The sequence below is a fragment of the Galleria mellonella genome, unplaced genomic scaffold (assembly GCF_026898425.1).
Source record: "Galleria mellonella isolate WM207_F2 unplaced genomic scaffold, CSIRO_AGI_GalMel_v1 utg184, whole genome shotgun sequence".
In the NCBI taxonomy this organism is placed as follows: domain Eukaryota; kingdom Metazoa; phylum Arthropoda; class Insecta; order Lepidoptera; family Pyralidae; genus Galleria; species Galleria mellonella.
In genome coordinates this window covers 1,439,884-1,459,308 of record NW_026442025.1, presented here as the reverse complement: position 1 = coordinate 1,459,308, position 19,425 = coordinate 1,439,884, and the positions used below count along the sequence as shown (strand labels likewise).

The 19,425-nt window shown below is 34.1% G+C and overlaps 1 protein-coding gene across 2 annotated transcripts in view; it reads right to left on the bottom strand.

Moving 5' to 3' along the window:
- Positions 1-531: 531 nt before the first annotated feature.
- LOC113521010 (uncharacterized) overlaps positions 532-19,425 on the bottom strand; it is a 397,978-nt gene continuing 379,084 nt past the window's right edge. For both annotated transcript variants that reach the window (XM_052893731.1, XM_052893732.1), the window contains exons 5-6: positions 7,058-8,575; positions 532-5,065 (exon numbers count right to left, since the gene is read on the bottom strand). In XM_052893731.1, the coding sequence (XP_052749691.1) occupies positions 4,176-5,065; positions 7,058-8,507 (2,340 nt within the window). In that variant the 5' untranslated portion in view covers positions 8,508-8,575 and the 3' untranslated portion in view covers positions 532-4,175. The remainder of the gene's footprint in view (positions 5,066-7,057; positions 8,576-19,425) is intronic.

The window sequence follows — 19,425 nt, the reverse complement described above, 5'->3', positions numbered from 1 at the left end:
CGTGTCGTTCTCACTTAGGTCTAAATAATAATAATAAACTTTATTTCCTTAAACAAAATTAGTCTGTAGTACAATTACTTTACTTAAGTAGGTTGTGTACTAAGTTCAATAAGTTACTATAGTTTTTTAACTATCCCACGGGAACTCTTTAATTTTCTGTGATTAAAAGTACCTAAAATGTTGACCGGGGATGTGAGGTATCACCATGCAAAACTTCATTTAAATCGATCCAACAGTTTCGGAGATTAGCCCGTACAAACAGACAGAGAAACAAAAAATTTGAAATAATCTAGATGTGTTCTATTTTATTATTAACACCTCCCTGACTCGGTTTATAGCGTTTTTTTTTCTATTTACATATATTCGCACTCTACAGTTTTATTATATGTATATATAGACAGATGACGAAGAAGGACACAAGATATTTTTTGTTTCAATCAATCAATAATCCCAATCACCAGAGTAAGAACTGTAGTATTAATAAAAATGCATGTAAAATCTCAAATTGTATTTATTTTTATTATTTCACCCCATTCACACTGTCTCAATATTGGTCCAACCGCCTCTCTCGTACCTTACATGACCACACCGTAAATACATAATTAATTTTACCTTTTAATTTAATTATTATTATCTATCTATATACATTTTTACATTCGGAACAATTAAATAATTTTAGAATTTTTATTCGTTAAAGCGGCCAATATTTAGTTTGAAATCGGAATTATAAGAAGACGATTAATATTTGAAATCATACATAACGTTCAATTTATTTTTAGAAAATCGTGTAATTATAAAAAAAGGTCTAATCTAGGTCTTTTTTAACCCTCTTGGGGGGGGGGGAGGGATTGTTAGCAATAGCGATTAGCAATATACCCTATTAGGTCGACCTCCACGTGGTTCCCCTGGAAACCATCGTGAACAATTCTTATTGAATTCGTCACAATGGGCTAACTGACCTGCTTCATCCTCACCTATCATCCTTTACTGGTGCCCCGCCGGTGTATACCGATAGCGCGGGTGGGGTTACCATTCCATTATCACCCATTAAAAAAAAACCCTCTTAGGAGGGTTTAGATGGAGGTTTCACCCCTTAACCCTGGCTTCAACTTCTGGAGCGACTACCTCCGTGTTATTGGGTCAAAGCTCCGTGTTATTGTTCGGGTGTCACGTGATCTGTTTTCGTCTTCTTTCTTGCTCTTGGTAGGGGTAGTGGGTTCGAGCCTCATCTACTCTCTCTGATTTTTTTTTTATATATATATATAAACTAAACCGGTCTACTGCTATTTTTTTTTATTAGTCGCATCATAAGTTTAAAACCATAGATGTCGCTGTGTTCATTCAAATGTCGCTTTCTTTAAACTAAGTAAAACAAAAAAAAATATTATATAAATACTCTGTTACTATAAAAGAGATAGACTAGAGAGAGAGGTTATGATAAATTTTGACGACGAAGTGATTTTTAAAATGCACCAACTAAATACGCGACTACAAAATTTTACATTTGATCTATTGAAAAAAAAGTCTTTCTTGTAGGGTTAAGCGTGCACGTACCATGGTTTAAAACCCGCTGTATATTTATTTAAATTGTATGCAATTATATAAAACAATTCTCATAGCGCCATTTGAATATCCGTTAATTAATCATGCTTAAAAGAATTTCAATGAAATTTGATACATAGATTCATACAAATACATACAAATACGATACATTCAAATTTAACACAATTTTTATCCGTAATTCACGCGGCCAAAAAGAGTCGGTTACAGATAGTACTACATAATTCCGATTTCAAACAATTGTTTACATCATTATTACATCTACTGGAATGTAAAAAACAAATTGTATTTACACTGCTTAATTTATTTACAATTTCAATGAATTCTCATTGAAGATACTCAATGATATCAGGCGAAATCTTACCGTACCTTACTGGAAGTCCTACCATACGGTAGCAATTTATATTCAACCTTATGCTACTATAATAGTACAGAAATTCTTTTAATAATTACGCAACACTGGTTTATATTTTGTTTCTTTTATAATTATGGATGTAAGGAATTTGCAATTAGAGGCAAAATTAACGAAGCTTGTAAAAAAATTTAAACCACGTGACAAAGTTTTGTTATCATTTGTTGCCATATTATATCAATATTATAGTAGCCATATAATTTTATTTTATAGATACTGTATGTCAAACTAAATAATATAAAAAGGTAGGTAATATAAAAATGTATTTACAAAATAAAAATAATAATAAGAAGAATTATATGTAAAGATTGTTTTGTTTGCTAATTTTGGAAGAAAATTGGAAACGGTAATGAAGTCTACAAAAAATACAATTTAAAACCTAAATAAAGATGATTTGGCTGCAGACAATATAAAAATCTAAATTGAATAGTAGTATTTTTATAAAAGTAAAACAAAGAATATATGTTTATTTTTTGAGCAGTTGATTAGAGAGAATATAAATTTTTTAGTTTTTAATAAAATTCTTTCAATTGTCTGATTAAGACAGGAAAGCGGTTAATTATACAAGACAAGGTTGCTATGATGCGGGAACGATGATTCCAAAGAAAAATCCCTTCTTTTTTTATACAAGTTAAAATTCACAACGGAACATGTCACGAGGAAACATGTACACAGCAGAGCACAATCTTGCCATATTAAAAATTTACAAAATAAACAATTAAAGATTGAATCTCACAAAAAACCAACTTCAATTGCGACAAAACCAGTAATTTTGATTTAAAAACTAAACAAATGCAGTGATTTTTATAAAATTTCTATGAGTTCAATCTGTACTAATATCATTCAGATAAAACAAGAATTTTCCAAATCTGTTTAGATCTGGCAGAGTTATGAGCTGACAAATATAAAAAATACCTTTTTTTTTTAATTGGTTGAAAAATGGAATTTATGCTTAATATGATAAATAAATAAATAATTCCATGGTACTGCTCATGCCTATAGGTGACGGTTATCACTTTCCATCAGGTGGGCCGTCAGCTTGTTTGTCATTCTAAGTTGTATAAAAAAAAAAAAAAATAATTAGCAATAATAAGTCGTCCACTTGGATGTTTTTATGTTCCATTCGTGCTTTTGCCGTGAAGTAGTTGTGTTTGCATGGTTGTGTTTCGATTTGAAGGATGGGGTATGGTTGTGAATTTACAGGGTACAGGCATAACACCTTTGTCCTCAGGAATGGCAACGGATAAAGAATATAATGGGCGACACACTATATGTCGTTATTTCCACAGTACTGTTCATGTAGACGATAGTTGCTACTTTCCATCAGGTTAGGGTAGTTCCGTCAACTTGTTTGCAATTCTAAGCTTTAAGTCTAACATTGTAGACTTATAATACGGTTACATACGAATACATAATTAATGAATAAGTATTTAGTAACTTTCATTTTTAACTATGAAAATTGTCTTATACAAATCGTTCCAAAATCTCATTTTGAGCAGATATGCAAATTCAACATTCAGTTAAACTGCATTGAAAATTAAACCTTGATAACTTAGCTTCGATAATTTTGACTCCAGTTAAAGTAGTTAGTTTTATCCTTACAGGTTTATTCAATGAAGCAGAGTATTACTACAATGCGTTTAGTATTAATATAAGCACCAATATAGGATGAATAATACCATAAAATGTTCTGTATATTCGCTGTACAAATGACTTAGTTTCTATTGAATATAATGGAATAGTAAAAAATTGAACTTATGTATAAAATATGTATAATTATAACGATTCATAAAACCATTTTATGTAAGGCAATAACGTAATAATAAATTTATTGAATTTACTAGTCTTGATAGAAGATAACACTTAAGTAATTCTATAAAAACTGTTTCAAAAATTGATAATAGATTTATATCAAGTAAGTAAGTGGTTTTCAATCTTAACGTAAATCCATATAGAATAAAATAATAATAATTTTTTTTTGTACATTTAAAAAAAAAAATTAAATCAGTATAATTATAAATAACATGTTCTTGTAAGTTGGAAACATTATTTGTTAAATTTACTAAATCGAGTCACAATGGTAACTTCAAAATCCATTGTCAAATTTCCTTAAGCACATCTTCTATCAAAACTAAGTTAACATTAGGCTATAAGTTTTAACGTAACTTGGGGTAAAGCTATAGGTAGATACATTTAAACTTATTTACACTTGGGTAGCATTGTCAGCAGAATTCATAAGAAATGGTTCTTTCACTTCACAAGAGTTTCTCTTTCTTGGTTTAGGTGGTGGTTTTGGGGCTGTTTTTGTCCTACTAATAGTACCACTAACTACGTTCACACTATAACCCATCCATAAGTCACGGATGGGATTTTTAATCACACCTTCATTTTCAGCCAACGTGACTTTGAGAGGACGTTGCTCTGATGGTTTCATAAGCCTTCCCTGAGCGGCATTCATGGACATAGCTTGTAAAGTCAACAACTGATTGTGGATATTTGGAGAACTGAGGCTGTTCCTTGGGATCGTTGCATGTGGTGTTCCAGGTGCCGGCGATGGAGCAGGTTCGATCTCTTCCGAATCATGAAAGCTGGAACTCATTTTGCTGATTGGGCCTAAGTCCATTTCGCTTTTGTTAAGGCTATAGTAATTGCCTCCGTGGCCAAATAGCTTCATGTTGAAATTATCGTAATAGGGAATAACACCATTAAGTGTGGAAAATATTTGAGGGCGTATATTTTCTTGGCTATGCCTCGGCCTTCTAGGTAAAGTGACGTAACCACTTTTAGGACTCATAAGTGACGCAGAACTTTGTAAGTTTGCACTTTGGAGTCTGCTGTATAGGGTAGGATTGATCGTTGTCACACCATATACAGGTGATTTAATTGGACTAACAGAATTAGTTTGGTTTAGTTTCTCTTGTCCCGATGAAGTTCCGCTAGCTGGTGAGACCTGAGTGCCTCCTCTTAATGGAAACGAAAGTAGATCTGGTGGGTAGGCCTGGTGATCTTTGATCAAACGTTCCATGAGTAGAGTATCATTAGATACTTTTGAAACCTCCGCTTCTTGATGGCGATTGCTGTCTTCGTTGGATACTGCGAACAAAATAGAGCATTGAAGAATAATAATATTCAGATTTAGTTTGTAGAAAAATATTTTGGCTATTTGGTAATGATCAAAACTTAATCTAGCCCATTTCAACACAAACAATGAAACAAATAGAAATGTAGACTTTAAATAGTTAACAAAATATCTACTTGTATCAACTATTAGCAGATTTTTATAATGTTACTGGTAAATAGAATAGTATTATGAAAAAAATTAAATAGTTAATGTAATCATATAAATCTTTTATCGTGTTATAGATATAATTTAAAGAATGAATGTACCTACTTTAAAACTATCTATCATATGAATTTTATGTATTGTAGAACGTTACGCAAAGCGTACGTAGTACTATTATTATTATTGTTCTCTAAAAAAAATATTATAAATAAATATGTATTAATCTTAGCATTAATTCATCATCATCTCAGCCATTATTTGTCCATCGCTAAACATTTCTCCACTGCCATAAGGAACGGTCCTGAGCCACCTGCATCCACTGACTACCTACAATATATTTGAGGTCGTCACTCCTTCTGAGTGATCCTGAGTCATCCTACACTGCGTTGGTTAGTTTTTCTTCCCAATCGATTGTCGATTCTTCGAGCTATGTGACGAGCTCATTGCCACTGCAACTTATCCTTTGGATTATGTAGGTCACTTGGGTTCTTTTACGATTTTGGCATTTATATTATGAAAGATTTATTACTATTTAAATAGTGTTTTTTTTTTCTTTCATTGGATAAATCTAACACTACAACGTTGAAACTCTAACAAATATTTTATATGTTTTAAGAACTTGTACAAAAGAGATCTTATTAAATTTCTCATTATATTCCAAAAGGCCTAGCACGCAACAATACGAATGTTTCACTGAGAGTAGTTTTTTGTAATAAATTACATGAAATTATACCCCTTGTTCAAACCAACCTAATGTTCCAGTTTGAAGTTGCCATAATAAATTCCGTATTGTTCTTGTTTTTACAGGAGTATATACATAAATCAGTTTTAAATGGAAAGTTTCTATGAGAAAATACTTTGCAACTCAAAAACCGCTTGTTTCTGAGTTTTCTTAAGAAAATGCCCGATCAAAGCAAACCTCAAATTTTAACAACGAAAATTGCAAGGAATTCTTGCATTTAATTCAAAATTTCCTTTAATATTATTCCATCAATCACTCCAAGTTTTTTATATATTTTTTTTTCATTTACGTATTATTAAATTACTCATATTTTTTTTCTTAATTTGACAAAATTGGAATTTTTTCTAATCCAACACAAAATTATTATCCAACTGATATAAAAAGATGACACAAGTTAGATTCTCTAATTATTTTAACGTGTTCTTTTTTTATGTATGATGAATGAAGGAGTATACTTTATTTGTATTATATTAATGTATACCTCTGTATATGTTTATGTTTATGTGTATATGTGTATGTTTATGTGTATATGTGTATGTTTATGTGTATATGTGTATGTTTATCTCTGTAATTAGAGAATAAGCAAGACAATTCATAAATTTAACGATACAGTTGTATAAGTACAATAAGACGGTATAATAAAACTAATATTTTGTATTCGAGTAAATTTAATTAAAAACATTTTTGAATAGTTTTTTTTTTTATAATTCTACCGCGTATTTGGAATGCAATTCCAGCTGATAAGATCCGGTAAGAAATTTAATTGTGGCTTTTTTTAATAAAACTAGATTTAATAATTATAAATTTGTTTCAATGCAGACTAGCGACCAGCACATAAGTTATTTAAATTATTAGATAAATAAAGTTAATTATATTAAATTGTATGCCAAACAAAATATATTTAGATATATGTCAGACTTACATCATAATTTAGGTAATATACATCTCATGCATGACTATTTAGAGTCGTTTTTCTTGTATGTATGAACAAAATAAAATTTTAATAAATAAATATATAAACAAATAAATTATATTAACTGCGATATAAAAAAAACCTCACCCATGACAGAGTCATTATCCAGTAGAGTTTTGTTCAGCTCTGACATTTCTGTAGCTTCACTAGTTAGGGACGGTGGCGCCTCATATTTCCTCGGAGGCTTCGTCACAGGATTCACTTCTGGCTTTGAGGTTTTGTCTCCTTCAGAAGCGACTGAGCCTTCTATTAAAGCTTCACCGTTTGACGAACGAGTATCAGTTTTAATCAGTCTTTTAATTTCATTATTCTGTGTTGTAAAATAACATACTGCTATTGCAGCAGCAAAAATTATAACTATAGCTAACAAACAACCAACTAATATAGCAAATGAATCTGTATCTAGCCCAATTATAGAACCAACTCCTCCATATTTAGATAATATGAGCGTAACAGTTTTCTCATCTCGACCACCAGGGTTTTCAGAGATACATGTATAGTTTCCTCTATCGCTGTATCTACTGTTAATAATGGTTAAATTAACCCATCGTATCAAATCCATAGTATTCTCAGAAATAATATATCTGATCTCTCCAAACGATCTCATGTCAATAGTTTTTCCATTGAACCGCCATACCACTTCTGGAGTGGGATTACCTACAACTTTACAAGTCAAAGTTACGTTTACATCGTAACTTCTGATCGTTGAATCTGGTAGGGGTTCCAATATGGTAGGCCGGCAAGCGAAGTTCGATGAATCTAATTCATTCCAAAGTTTATCTCGCACGGATGACGGCTCAGCACATGACGTGGGCGGAGTGTATAAATTGTGACTGATCACCCAATCTCTAAATGGCTGCAGGTTGCAGTCACACCGCCACGGATTATTATGTAAGTCTAATCCGGACAAATTTCTCAATGCCATCAAAGTTTCAGGCTTCATGTGACTCAATTTATTACCATCAAATCTCAGTATCTTTAACTGTGGCAAGTTTACAAATGCTTTTGTGCCGATCCGCACAATCCTGTTATTACTAACCTCTACTTTCTGAAGGAACTTCAAGTTGCGGAATATACCGTCCTCCAACTTATCGATGAAGTTGTTGCTTAAGTTTATTAATCTTAGTTTCTCCGTGCCTTTGAACGTGTCTGGGTGGAGATATTGTATCCTATTCTTGGACAAATCGAGTTCTATCATTATAGCTAATGTTGCGAAAGCCGACTTATGAACGACTTCCAAGTTACACTCTTTTAGAAATAACTTTTTCAGATTGCTGAGTCCCACTTTTTTGAATCCTTCCTGATGCAATTGTTGCAGATTGTTGTTCGATAGATCTAGTATTTGAATATCGCTGCTCAAGTTGGCGGGTATCACTTTAAGACTGGAGTTTGAGCAAATTGCGGCTTTGTTTCCGGACTGCCATCTACAGTCGCATGGTCTTTGACATTCTGTCGTGAAGTCAGCGATAGTCGTGGTTAGTATGGCGATCGGAAAGAGAGCGATTCTCATCCATGTCTTCCACTGTTTATGAGCCATTTTGCAATGATAGTTGTCATTTCCTCGTATTGTCGCATTCCTGAATAGTACTCGAACGCATTGGTGTTCTGTAACAAAGAAATGGTGGTATTATTAAAAATACATCTCATACTCTGCGCTTGCATACTGCAAGTTGACATATTAATCTTAGAGAAGAAGTCATAAGTACTGGCATAAACATAAAAGGAAAAATTCATGACATTGTAAACAAGAACACCTTTGTCGGGATATGTCGAAGGTATCAATTCATAAGATCTAGCGGGATCAAAGCAAAATAAAAAATATATAAAACTTATAGATAGAAACAATAAAATGCAAATTTCCTAGTTCAATACTCAGTTTGGCAAATTATGTCATGAAATTTAGTAAATTGGCCCAGTAGAATATTACCAATTATTCGCTCTTTCATTACTGTCACGTTAATACCAGAAAAATAATGACACGTCATTTATCAAAATGTGTTCTCTCGCTACCTCAGATGGCTAATGAAAATTCCCACAGTGTAAAGGACAATCAGTGGTTCAGCGCCTTGGGTATGTTCTGAATCGTAATTTGGATTGATTGCTATTTCAGGACATCGGACAACTGCTAATAAAATGTTCTTTACACTTTGAACTTATGTTTATGAAATTTGAAGTACATGATTTTTCTATAAATCTTTTTAAAACTATTCTATTAGACTTGGATTCTATCGCTAGCTTATACTAATACAATAAAATAGAAGAGTTTGTTTGAATGCACTGATTTCTGGAACTATCAGTTGGATTTGAAAAAGTCTTTTAGCATTTGATAGCAATTTTTTTTGAAAAAGGTTTGTACTTAATATCACAATAGAACCATAAGCGAATCCGAGTAATACAGCTAGTTCATTATATAACACCGAAATCAATGGGACCTCTAAATGGGGTCTTCATTAAAGTTACAATGTTATTCAAATAGATATAATAGATTAATCTCACAAACCTATGACCCAAAAACTCACTGTTCCTTTAATTATAGACCTGAACCCATAATCTTATTATATTCGTAGTGAAACTACCACATCAACGAAAGATACTGATCCTTAAACCTTAAAGCAAGGATTACGCATAATACTAGAAACAAATTGTCACAGTTTGGCCAAATTTACATATATCCGTTACTATGTTACTTGTAATTGAAATTGTTCAATTCTATTATTGTTTTCTCTTAGTTTGATGACCCGATGACTAAAAGCTTGACCTAAAATCGTTAAGTTCAATGTTCTGGTATATCTGCACTAAGATAGATGGAGATACCCCAATGATTTATTTAAATATAAAAAAATATATTAACGTGCATAAATGATTATCATTTCTTTTGTTTATTTCTTAAATGCTGCAAAGTCCAAGTTTTGAATACATTGTATAAAAGCTCTTATTATTATACGTATTAATCATTAACTTTTTAAGGATAAACTTATAATTGGATTTGATACTCGTTTACCTTAAAAACTATTGAACAGATAGGAAATAAATTTAGCACGTAAATAGGTTATATCCTAACCTAGAAGGTCGAATATTTTAAATACTGATGCATGTGGGCGAAACTGCAGGATACAGCTAGTTAGTTAGTTAGATAGTTTGTTTAAAATCTTGTTTATTTACTATCAACGCCATCTAGCGCATAAGGCGATAAGAGAATACACCTATGTAGATAAGAAGACCACGCCTCAGCATCTGGAAAAAGGTTAGATTCAGTGTACCTGGGGAGCCGGGGGCTCCGGAATTGAAGCTGGAGCAAGTGGTTCCGCTACGAGGCCCTCACCTAACCCTCTTAGGACGGTCCAGATGACCCAGATTGATTGATTGAATATAAATGTCTATGAAATGCATGTAATTTAAATTTTTTAAACATAATTACATTATGAAAATGTATATTCATAAATACTATGATCAATAATAAGGATAGAAGAAGTAAGAACGTAGAAGAATCAAAGTGATAAGCAATAAAAGAATAAGCAAACTAAAGTGGCAACGGGTTGGTTATATAACTCGAAAAACCGACAGCCGATGGGGAAGAATTATTCTTGAGTGGCAACTCCGTACAGGCAAACGCAGTGTAGGAAGACACCCCATTAGATGGAGCGACAACCTTACATTAATTACAGGGGCATACAGTGGATGCAGGTGGCTCGGGATCGTTCTTTATGGCAATCTATGGGGAACAGTTAACGGAAGCATGATCGACATGATAATATTAATAAATACTTCTGACTAGCCTTTTTAGATATAATGTCAAAATAATATTATTATATTCTCTATGTAGATAAATCGGGGCAAAAACAACAATGTTCGGATTACGTTACTTTCATTTTGGGTACCGGTGCTACAGAATTTAATAAATGTCACTATGTGACCCTCTCGTCTTTCGACACCCACAGTCCTACCTGTTCATTTATTTTACGCGATCGCCCACTCAGCTATATGAAAAAACGAGTGAGAAAGCGAGACAACTAATCACCTTACTCTCTCACTCTACATCGTGGCAACATTTCATTTAGTAGCTAATTGTCACTTTGCAATCTGCTTTTATTACAGCTCATATGTGACTTGAAATGGGAAATAAGCTGATGATCCACTTTATGGAAAAACCATTGTTTAAACCATAAACCATGGACGTTAAAAATACACTGTGACATCCAGGATACTTCTGATCATTCCTGAGAACTACGATTTCATGTTTCAGTCCGTATCTAAAAATTTCCATGGCATATCAAAAAATTCAAACCGAATCAAAGCCGCATAAACACACCTATTTGGTAAATAACTTTATACAAAAACTTTTGTATAAAGTCTTTATCATCATCATCATCATATCAGCTGCTGAACATAGGCTTCTCCTTATCAGGAGATTTTACCAGTAGTTGCTATGCTTGATAGGCGGGTTGGCAATCGCAGTTAGGCTTTGGTGATGTTTTAAGAGGTACATTGCTGCTAATCTCTTCATCACTAAGTTCTCTTAGTCGCCTCTTACGACACCCACAGGAAAGAAACGTGGCCCATTTTATGCCGGGACCACAGGGCCAATTAAACAACCAAGATTATGATTGATTATTATTGATTAAATAGAGATATTTTATCCATAAAATCTGAAAAAGACTTTATTTCATGAGAATAAAGTAGGTTGTATTTTTTGTACGTTCTTTGTACCAGAGGGAGACTTTGTACAAAAGTCTCTTGCTTGGGCACCTCTGTCCTATTCGTGTTTCAACCGTGAAGTAGCTGTGTTTGCATGGCTGTGTTTCGGTTTGAAGGGTAGGATATGGCGTGAATTTACAGGGTACAGAGGAATAACACCTGAGTCCTCAGGAATGGCAACGCATGGGGGGTATCATGGGCGAAACAGTATACTCTGTTATGTCTACGGTACTGCTCATGTCTATAGGCGACCGTTACCACTTTCCATCGGGTGGGCCGTCAGCTTGTTTGCCATTCTAAGTTGTATAAAAAAAAGGATATAAATTTTAGGTCAATATGACCTGAATTCGGTCACAAGTAAAATGCTACATTCTTACTTTACTACTCTTGTATTGTCAGTTATTTTCCATGGAAACAAGAGTGAAGAGTTCAAATGGGCAAAGCCGCAGGAAAGAGCTAGTCGGATATATTATGACGGATATTATTGGTGGAATTTTTAAAACTGCCAATTTATGCGACCTTGTTTCGTTGCGTGAATAGTTTAGACGCCCGAGTCACGTAAGTTGTTGGCAATCTTTATAACTTTATAACATGTATATACTTTGTTTACTATACGAACGCTTATTAGTATGTAATAACGAAGTAATATGACATAAATGCTCAGGTCAATGGAGTCAATTGTTTTTTATTCAACGTGGCGCCATTTTTAACTAATATTTGTTTTGTTTAGGTCAAATCTTGCAATCTAAATTAGAACCGATTAATTAGGAGAGTCAAGGTCGTAGCCAGACCCAAGTTTAAGGTAGGGCAAAATAAGTTTTTGGTAGGGCAGAAACCATAATTAAGTAACTTCGAAAAAGTGAATCTGTCTAATTTTCTTGGGGCTTTTCATTTTAAAGTCGGTCATTGAGCCTTTTAAGGTAGGGCATTGCCCATTAATGCCTCCTACTCATCTACGGTCATGTGCCGTATATATAAACACACCCATATATTTAAACACACCCACAAAAAAGAGATTGAACATTATTTTTATCATTTAGTGTGAAAAAATGATGCGTCAACCAACAATTGACAGATCGTTTTTCGAACCTCTTTTGACTCTTCACTCTATCTAAATGCATATAATATTTTATCTAGTATAGGTATTTTTAGAGAGAAAATTAAGCAAATATCTCTCACGTATTATTACGATGATGACCAGGTTAAACTATCAGCATTCGTTGTCTTGAATAAACTTTTAAATTAATATTTCTGACTTCACCTATTTGTTTTGTTATCTTCAAGGTGTTGTTTATGTAAGCAAGTGACAGTTTACCATTTTCCAAGTATGATGATGTAATGAAGCGTTTTCAGCGGTAAAGCCAATGGACGACTGCTAAGTTATTAATAAACAATCACCTACAACATCAACCAGTCACAAGAGTCGCTCATCACGACATCGCGAGAACGCCAATCATAACGCAGGAGAAAATTACATGACCTTTCAGGTTTCAAACTGTAACTTACTTGCAAAACAACCTTCAGCGCATTACAACAAATTTATATTCAATACAACGCTTCAAAATCAATTATTTTTATTTACCCTAGTTAAACCGCTTCAAACACTAGGTGTATTTATTCATCATCATCATCATCATCTTCTTCCACATATCATCCGTTCATCATCAAAACGCAAACGCACATCATTAACACATAGTAACATTTTAATCATGACATCTTTTTAAGAGAGAGTATTACTAAAAAATAGAATTTTACAAATAAATTTAGTCGAAAAATATCACATCATTTTAGGCACATACTACTTTGGGATAACTGTTTGGTTTACTAATACAATCCTCCAATCAATACTTCTACCTATATATATATATATATATATATATATATATATATATATATATATATATTGTTAATTTTTTTTTGTTTTGTAAATGCAGTTAGTTGTCAGTATATCTTTCTTTCTTTCTATTTACGTACGAGTATAAAGATCCAACTTGGCTGGACAGCATTAGAAATGCTACACCTTCTCATCACAAATACCTTAAAGTTTGAGGTGTTTAATCAATGCGTGTTGGCAGTAATGATCTATGAAATCGATACATAGTCCTACACGGTTGTTCGTATGTAAAAGCTTCAAGTTAATCAGCAAGCTATGGAGAGGACTATGCTTGGAGTTTCATTGTGTAATAGAATTCGAAATGAGAATACTCGCAGGAGAACCAAAGTGACCGACATAGTCAGAAGGATTTTTTTATACAACTTAGAATGGCAAACAAGCTGACGGCCCACCTGATGGAAAGTGGTAACCATCACCTATAGACATGAGCAGTACCATAGACATAACAGAGTATACTGTTTCGCCCATGACACTCCACATGCGTTGCCATTCCTGAGGACTCAGGTGTTATTCACACACATAGCTTGAAGAAACAATAACCGATGAGAAAGAAAGGTTCTTGAGTGGAGATCCTGTACAGGCAATTACAGTGGGGGTCACCCCACTATATGAAGTGACGACCTAAAATGCATTGTAGGGAGTCGGTGAATACAGATAGCTCAGGACTGTTCCTTATGACAGTCTATAGAGTAGCCTATGTCCAGCAGTGGACAAATAATGGCTGATATGATAACGATGATGATTATATGAATATAAATGAATAGAAGAGGCAAAATGTTGGGCCACCTTATACGACATGACGATTTTTTTAAGAGCATAATAGAAGGAAAGATAGAGGGCAAAAGAGGAAGAGGAAGACCGAGGATTAAGTACATGGGACATATAAAGGAAACACTAGGCGTCATGTCGTATAGGGAGATAAAGGATATGGCCTGGGATAGAGCTGGCTGGAGGAAGATGCATGAATTAACTGCACCGACAAGAGGAAACTCTTAAATGAAAAGAGAGAAATGCATAGATAATATAATACTCTATTATAGAATTATTATGGTTTATATTTGATCAATATTCCATTACTTATTGAAATAAAAACCAGTTGGAATGCCGTTTAGTTTGTAATTCAATAGAAAAGAAGTATCCCGAGACTCTCATGTCTTGTACCACAATATAACAGGTGTCTCCAGAAAATAACATTTGAAATACGTGACAAGACTGCATCTCGGACGTTTTATATACAAATTTACATCGATGTGTATGTATCCGTGTAGTAACTGTAGAATTTTTTTTTACAACACGGGACAAACGTGCATGCGGCTCACCTGATGGTAAGTGACTACCGCCGCCCATGGTGGCAGGTGTGCTGCTGGCCTTTTAAAAAGGAATATGCTCTTTTCTTGAAGGTTATGTTGTCGTATCGGTTCGGAAATACTGCTGCTGGAAGTTGATTCCAAAGAGTGGTTGTGCGTGGGAGAAAGTGCCTTGAAAAACGCACGGTGGAGGACCGCCACTCGTCCAGATGGTTGGGATGAAATTTTAGTTGTAAAAAAATTTTAGTTGTAAAAACTGTAGAATGAAATAAAATGCAATTATTTGTTAAATATATCAATGGAGATAGTCCCGAAATTATAACAGTAAGTGTATTTATACATTTCAGGCAAATAAATACCTTTACAATTTTACATATAAATAATTTATCAGACAATAAAGTTAGTACAGGTATAGAAAACGCAGAAAAATAAACAATTCTATTGAAAATTACAGCAAACATATCAAATTCTGAAAAGACGAGTTCTAATCAAGTTAATTTTTTTTTACACAACTTAGAATGGCAAACACGCTGATAGCCCACCTGATGGAAAGTAGTAACCGTCGCCTATAAACATGAGCAGTACCATGTACATAATAGAGTATACTGTTTCGCCCATGATACCCCCCATGCGTTGCCATTCCTGAGAACTCAGGTGTTATTTCTCTGTACCCTGTAAATCCACTGCCAAATTAACCTTTAACTAAAAAAATATAAATATCAAGATTACCAAGATGGGCCACCTTTTCCTTTCCTGTGTATGTCATAAGAGGTGCCTAAGGGAACTTAATGGTCAAGGGATAGGCAGCAGCGTCCCTTTTGAAACATCTCCAAAGCCTAACTACGGTTACCGGAGGGGGGGGGGGGAAAGGATTGTTAGTAATGGAGACTGAGAATCCCATTGCTAGCAATATACCCAACCAGGTCGACCTCCTCGCGGTTCCCCCTGGAAACTATCATGGTTAATTCATGATGAATTCATCATGATGGGCTAACTGACCTGTTTTCATTCTCATCTATCACCCTTCACTGGTGCTCCGCCAGCATATCCCGTTAGCGCAGGCGGAGTTACCATACCATTTTCACCCATCAAAAAAAAAAAAATTACGGTTACCAATCCTTCTGCCAAGCGTGGCGACTGTTAGCAAAACCCAGGGCGGTCTATGTTTAGCAATGGTTATTTAACAGCTGATATGGTGCAGTTAATTTGACAATAATGTTGTTATGTCTATTACAAGCTGTAAGAAATCAATTTTGAAAGATTTACTTTACAAATTGGAGTTAAAAAAAAATACGAGTCTGGATGGAGCTTTTTTGATTTCGAGTTTTAAGAAGGATAGATGTTCACAGAAAGCATTTTATAAAGTGCTTCCTTCTATATTTCGCGGATATCGACTTTTCTGGGTACTGGAAAGCACAGTTAAAAGGTTTAACGAAATTGAACAGGGGTCACATTTGCTGAAAGTCACTCAAAAGAAGACTTTTAGAGTCAACTCAATTCTGCCATGCTCTTGGTGTTTCAGATTTTTCTGAATTAAAATCATTGCTTATTCGCCGTCTGAACCGTTATGTAGCAATAGATTTAATGTGTATTATTATTATTTATACTGTATTGTGCACAAAAATTTGCATTCATATAATTTGCATTAACTAAAGAGCTTAATTTTGTAAGAGTTCTCTTCCAACAAACCCTGAGTGGAAAGGAGCATTAATTACCAGCACGCAGTGTGCATTTTAATTTTATTTTTATTTTATCTTTATTTGGTCTCCAAGCAATTGTTACACTAATAAGATTTAATATTAGTGTAACAATTGGCGTATCATGGGCGAAACAGTATACTCTGTTATGTCCATGGTACTGTTCATATCTATAGGCGACGGTTACCACTTTAAGTTGTATAAAAAAAAAAGGTATTTGACATTGGTATAGTTTTTTAGATTCAATAGATGATTGCTTCACATAAGTTTTAGCTATTCAAATTAACTGCAATGCATTATTTAGATGTTTCAGTTGACGAACATAATAGTGTTGCGGTTTATACCGACTCAGCTGAAGATAGTCGCAATTTCGATTCTTGCATAATACAAACATTTATATTCGTATGTATATCTTTATAATTATTTTTTACAACACAGGCAACGAGCATGCGGCTCACCTGGTGGTAAGTGACTATCGCCGCCTATGGCCACCAACAACACCAACGGCATTGCAGGTGTGCTGCTGGCCTTTTAAAAAGGAATATGCTCTTTTTTTGAAGGTTATGATGTCGTATCGGTTCGGAAATACTATTGTTTCTATTAGTATATCTATTACTATTTATCTAGTAATTGGTAGTAGTAATCTAATTGTATTTTTCAAGGTATTTTTATCTATACTTATAATAAATCTGTAGACAGGTCAATTCTGTACATGAAATATATTTCCAAAATAACTATGCGGGGGTGATTAGTGATCGATACTGATGCCGAAAATGCAATCAGTAAAATTTTTGTCTGTCTGTCTGTATGTTCGTTATAGAAACAAAAACTACTCGACGGATTTTAACGAAACTTGGTACAATTATTCTTCATACTCCTGGGCAGGTTATAGTATACTTTTCATCACATTAAGATCAATAGGAGCAGAGCAGTGAAGGGAAATGTTGGGAAAATGGGAGAAGTTACTCCATTTTTAAGCTTTCGTCGCGTGTGCAGCCTTAATGGCCACTTTTTAAAATGTAAAAATGTCCACCCGTGCGACGCCGGGACGGGCCGCTAGTATATAATATAGCAGTAGTTTTGTGGTCCCGGAATAGAATAGGCCACATCTACGTTTTTCGTAATTGTCATAAGAGGCCACTAAGGGAGGGCCAGGAATAGGCAGCAGCGTCCCTCTTAAAACATCTCTAAAGCTGAAACTACTGACAAAATATCCTCAAGGGAGAGGCTTATGTTCAGCAGTGAACAATTAAAGGGTCATATGATGATGATGATGATGATGATGATGATGATGATGATAGTACATACAGTTGAACAGTGCACTCAGTACAAATTGTGCTTAGTTAAATATTAAATGTTGATGTGACTATTTATTAAGAAACGATACTTTTACCAGAGGGAGACTTTGTAAAAAGTCGTTTGCTTGGGCAACTGTGGCTCATTCGTGTTTCTACCGTAAAGCAGCTTTGTTTGCATAGCTGTGTTTCAGTTTGAAGGGTGGGATATGGCGTGAATTTACAGGGTACAAAGGAATAACATCTGAGTCCTCAGGAATGGCAACGCATGGGGGGTATCATGGGCGAAACAGTATACTCTATTATATCCATGGTACTGCTCATGTTTATAGGCGACGGTTACCACTTTCCATTAGGTGGGCCGTCAGCATGTTTGCTATTCTAAGTTGCATAAAAAAAAAGAAAATAAAAGAACAGTCAAATTGTCCATATAAAGCAATATTTATTAAACATACTTTTCAAGAGTTGAGAAATATATCTGTATAAAGCAATTAATCGGTACAAAGAGAAACATAACAAGCTTAAACATTCGTGTACAGGATGAAAAGTTTCATCAAATTTGAGCCACCGATGTTAAGTAGCGGGGCCCGAGTCCCTTTTTTTAAATAAGTTACCAAATGATGTTATTATAACTGACGAAGTTTAACTTCAGAGGAGTGGAGACACAAAAAAAAGTTTCACGAAATTCTTAGTACAGTCGACGCAACAATCTTATTTTTAATAATAATAATACACAAATATAAATATATAAAAATAATACACTAATGATATTTTCCAACTATACATAATATGCAAATGAGTCAATTGAATTCCTGCATTGCATTTGAGGTCGTCATTCCATCTAGTGCGGAGGAAGGGGGAGGAGGGTTTACCTAATCTGCGTTTGCTTATACGGGATCACCACTCAAGAACCTTTCTTCATAAACATATAATTATTAAATAGCACCTACATTTGTTTGCTCAATTACTTTTTATTATCTTTATTCCAGTTGATTGTACACATAACTGCGTTTAACTGGGCGGAGAAAGGAAAGTTTTAACAAGTCGCAGACATAGCTTGTTACCAGTGAATTTGATATTTACGGACAGATTAAATTGTATATTTATATATATAATATATGTACATAACCATACAGAATTGTCCAACCAATTGTCATTATATACAATGTATAATTTTAACCTGGCAATTCCGGTCACGCATATATATATATATATATATATATATATATATATATATATATATGCGTGTGTAGTACAAAATAACTATGACCCCACACTAGGCTAGACATTACATACTAGAAATTTAATAGTTATAGTGCGGCGAACAGGGTTAATTTAAATATGTGACATTGAATGTGAGTTTGGATATGCATAGGTGTTTGTATGGGTGTGTGTGTATGCGAGCGCGCGCGTGTGCGTGCGTGTGTGTGTGTGTGTGTGTGTGTGCGCGCGCGCGCGTGTTTGTGTGTACGTGTGTATGTGTGTGTGTGTGTTTTAAATAAAACTGTTTATCATGGAAAATTGTATAAAAAAGTTGACCCGTTTATCTCGAAACATTTCTATGGAG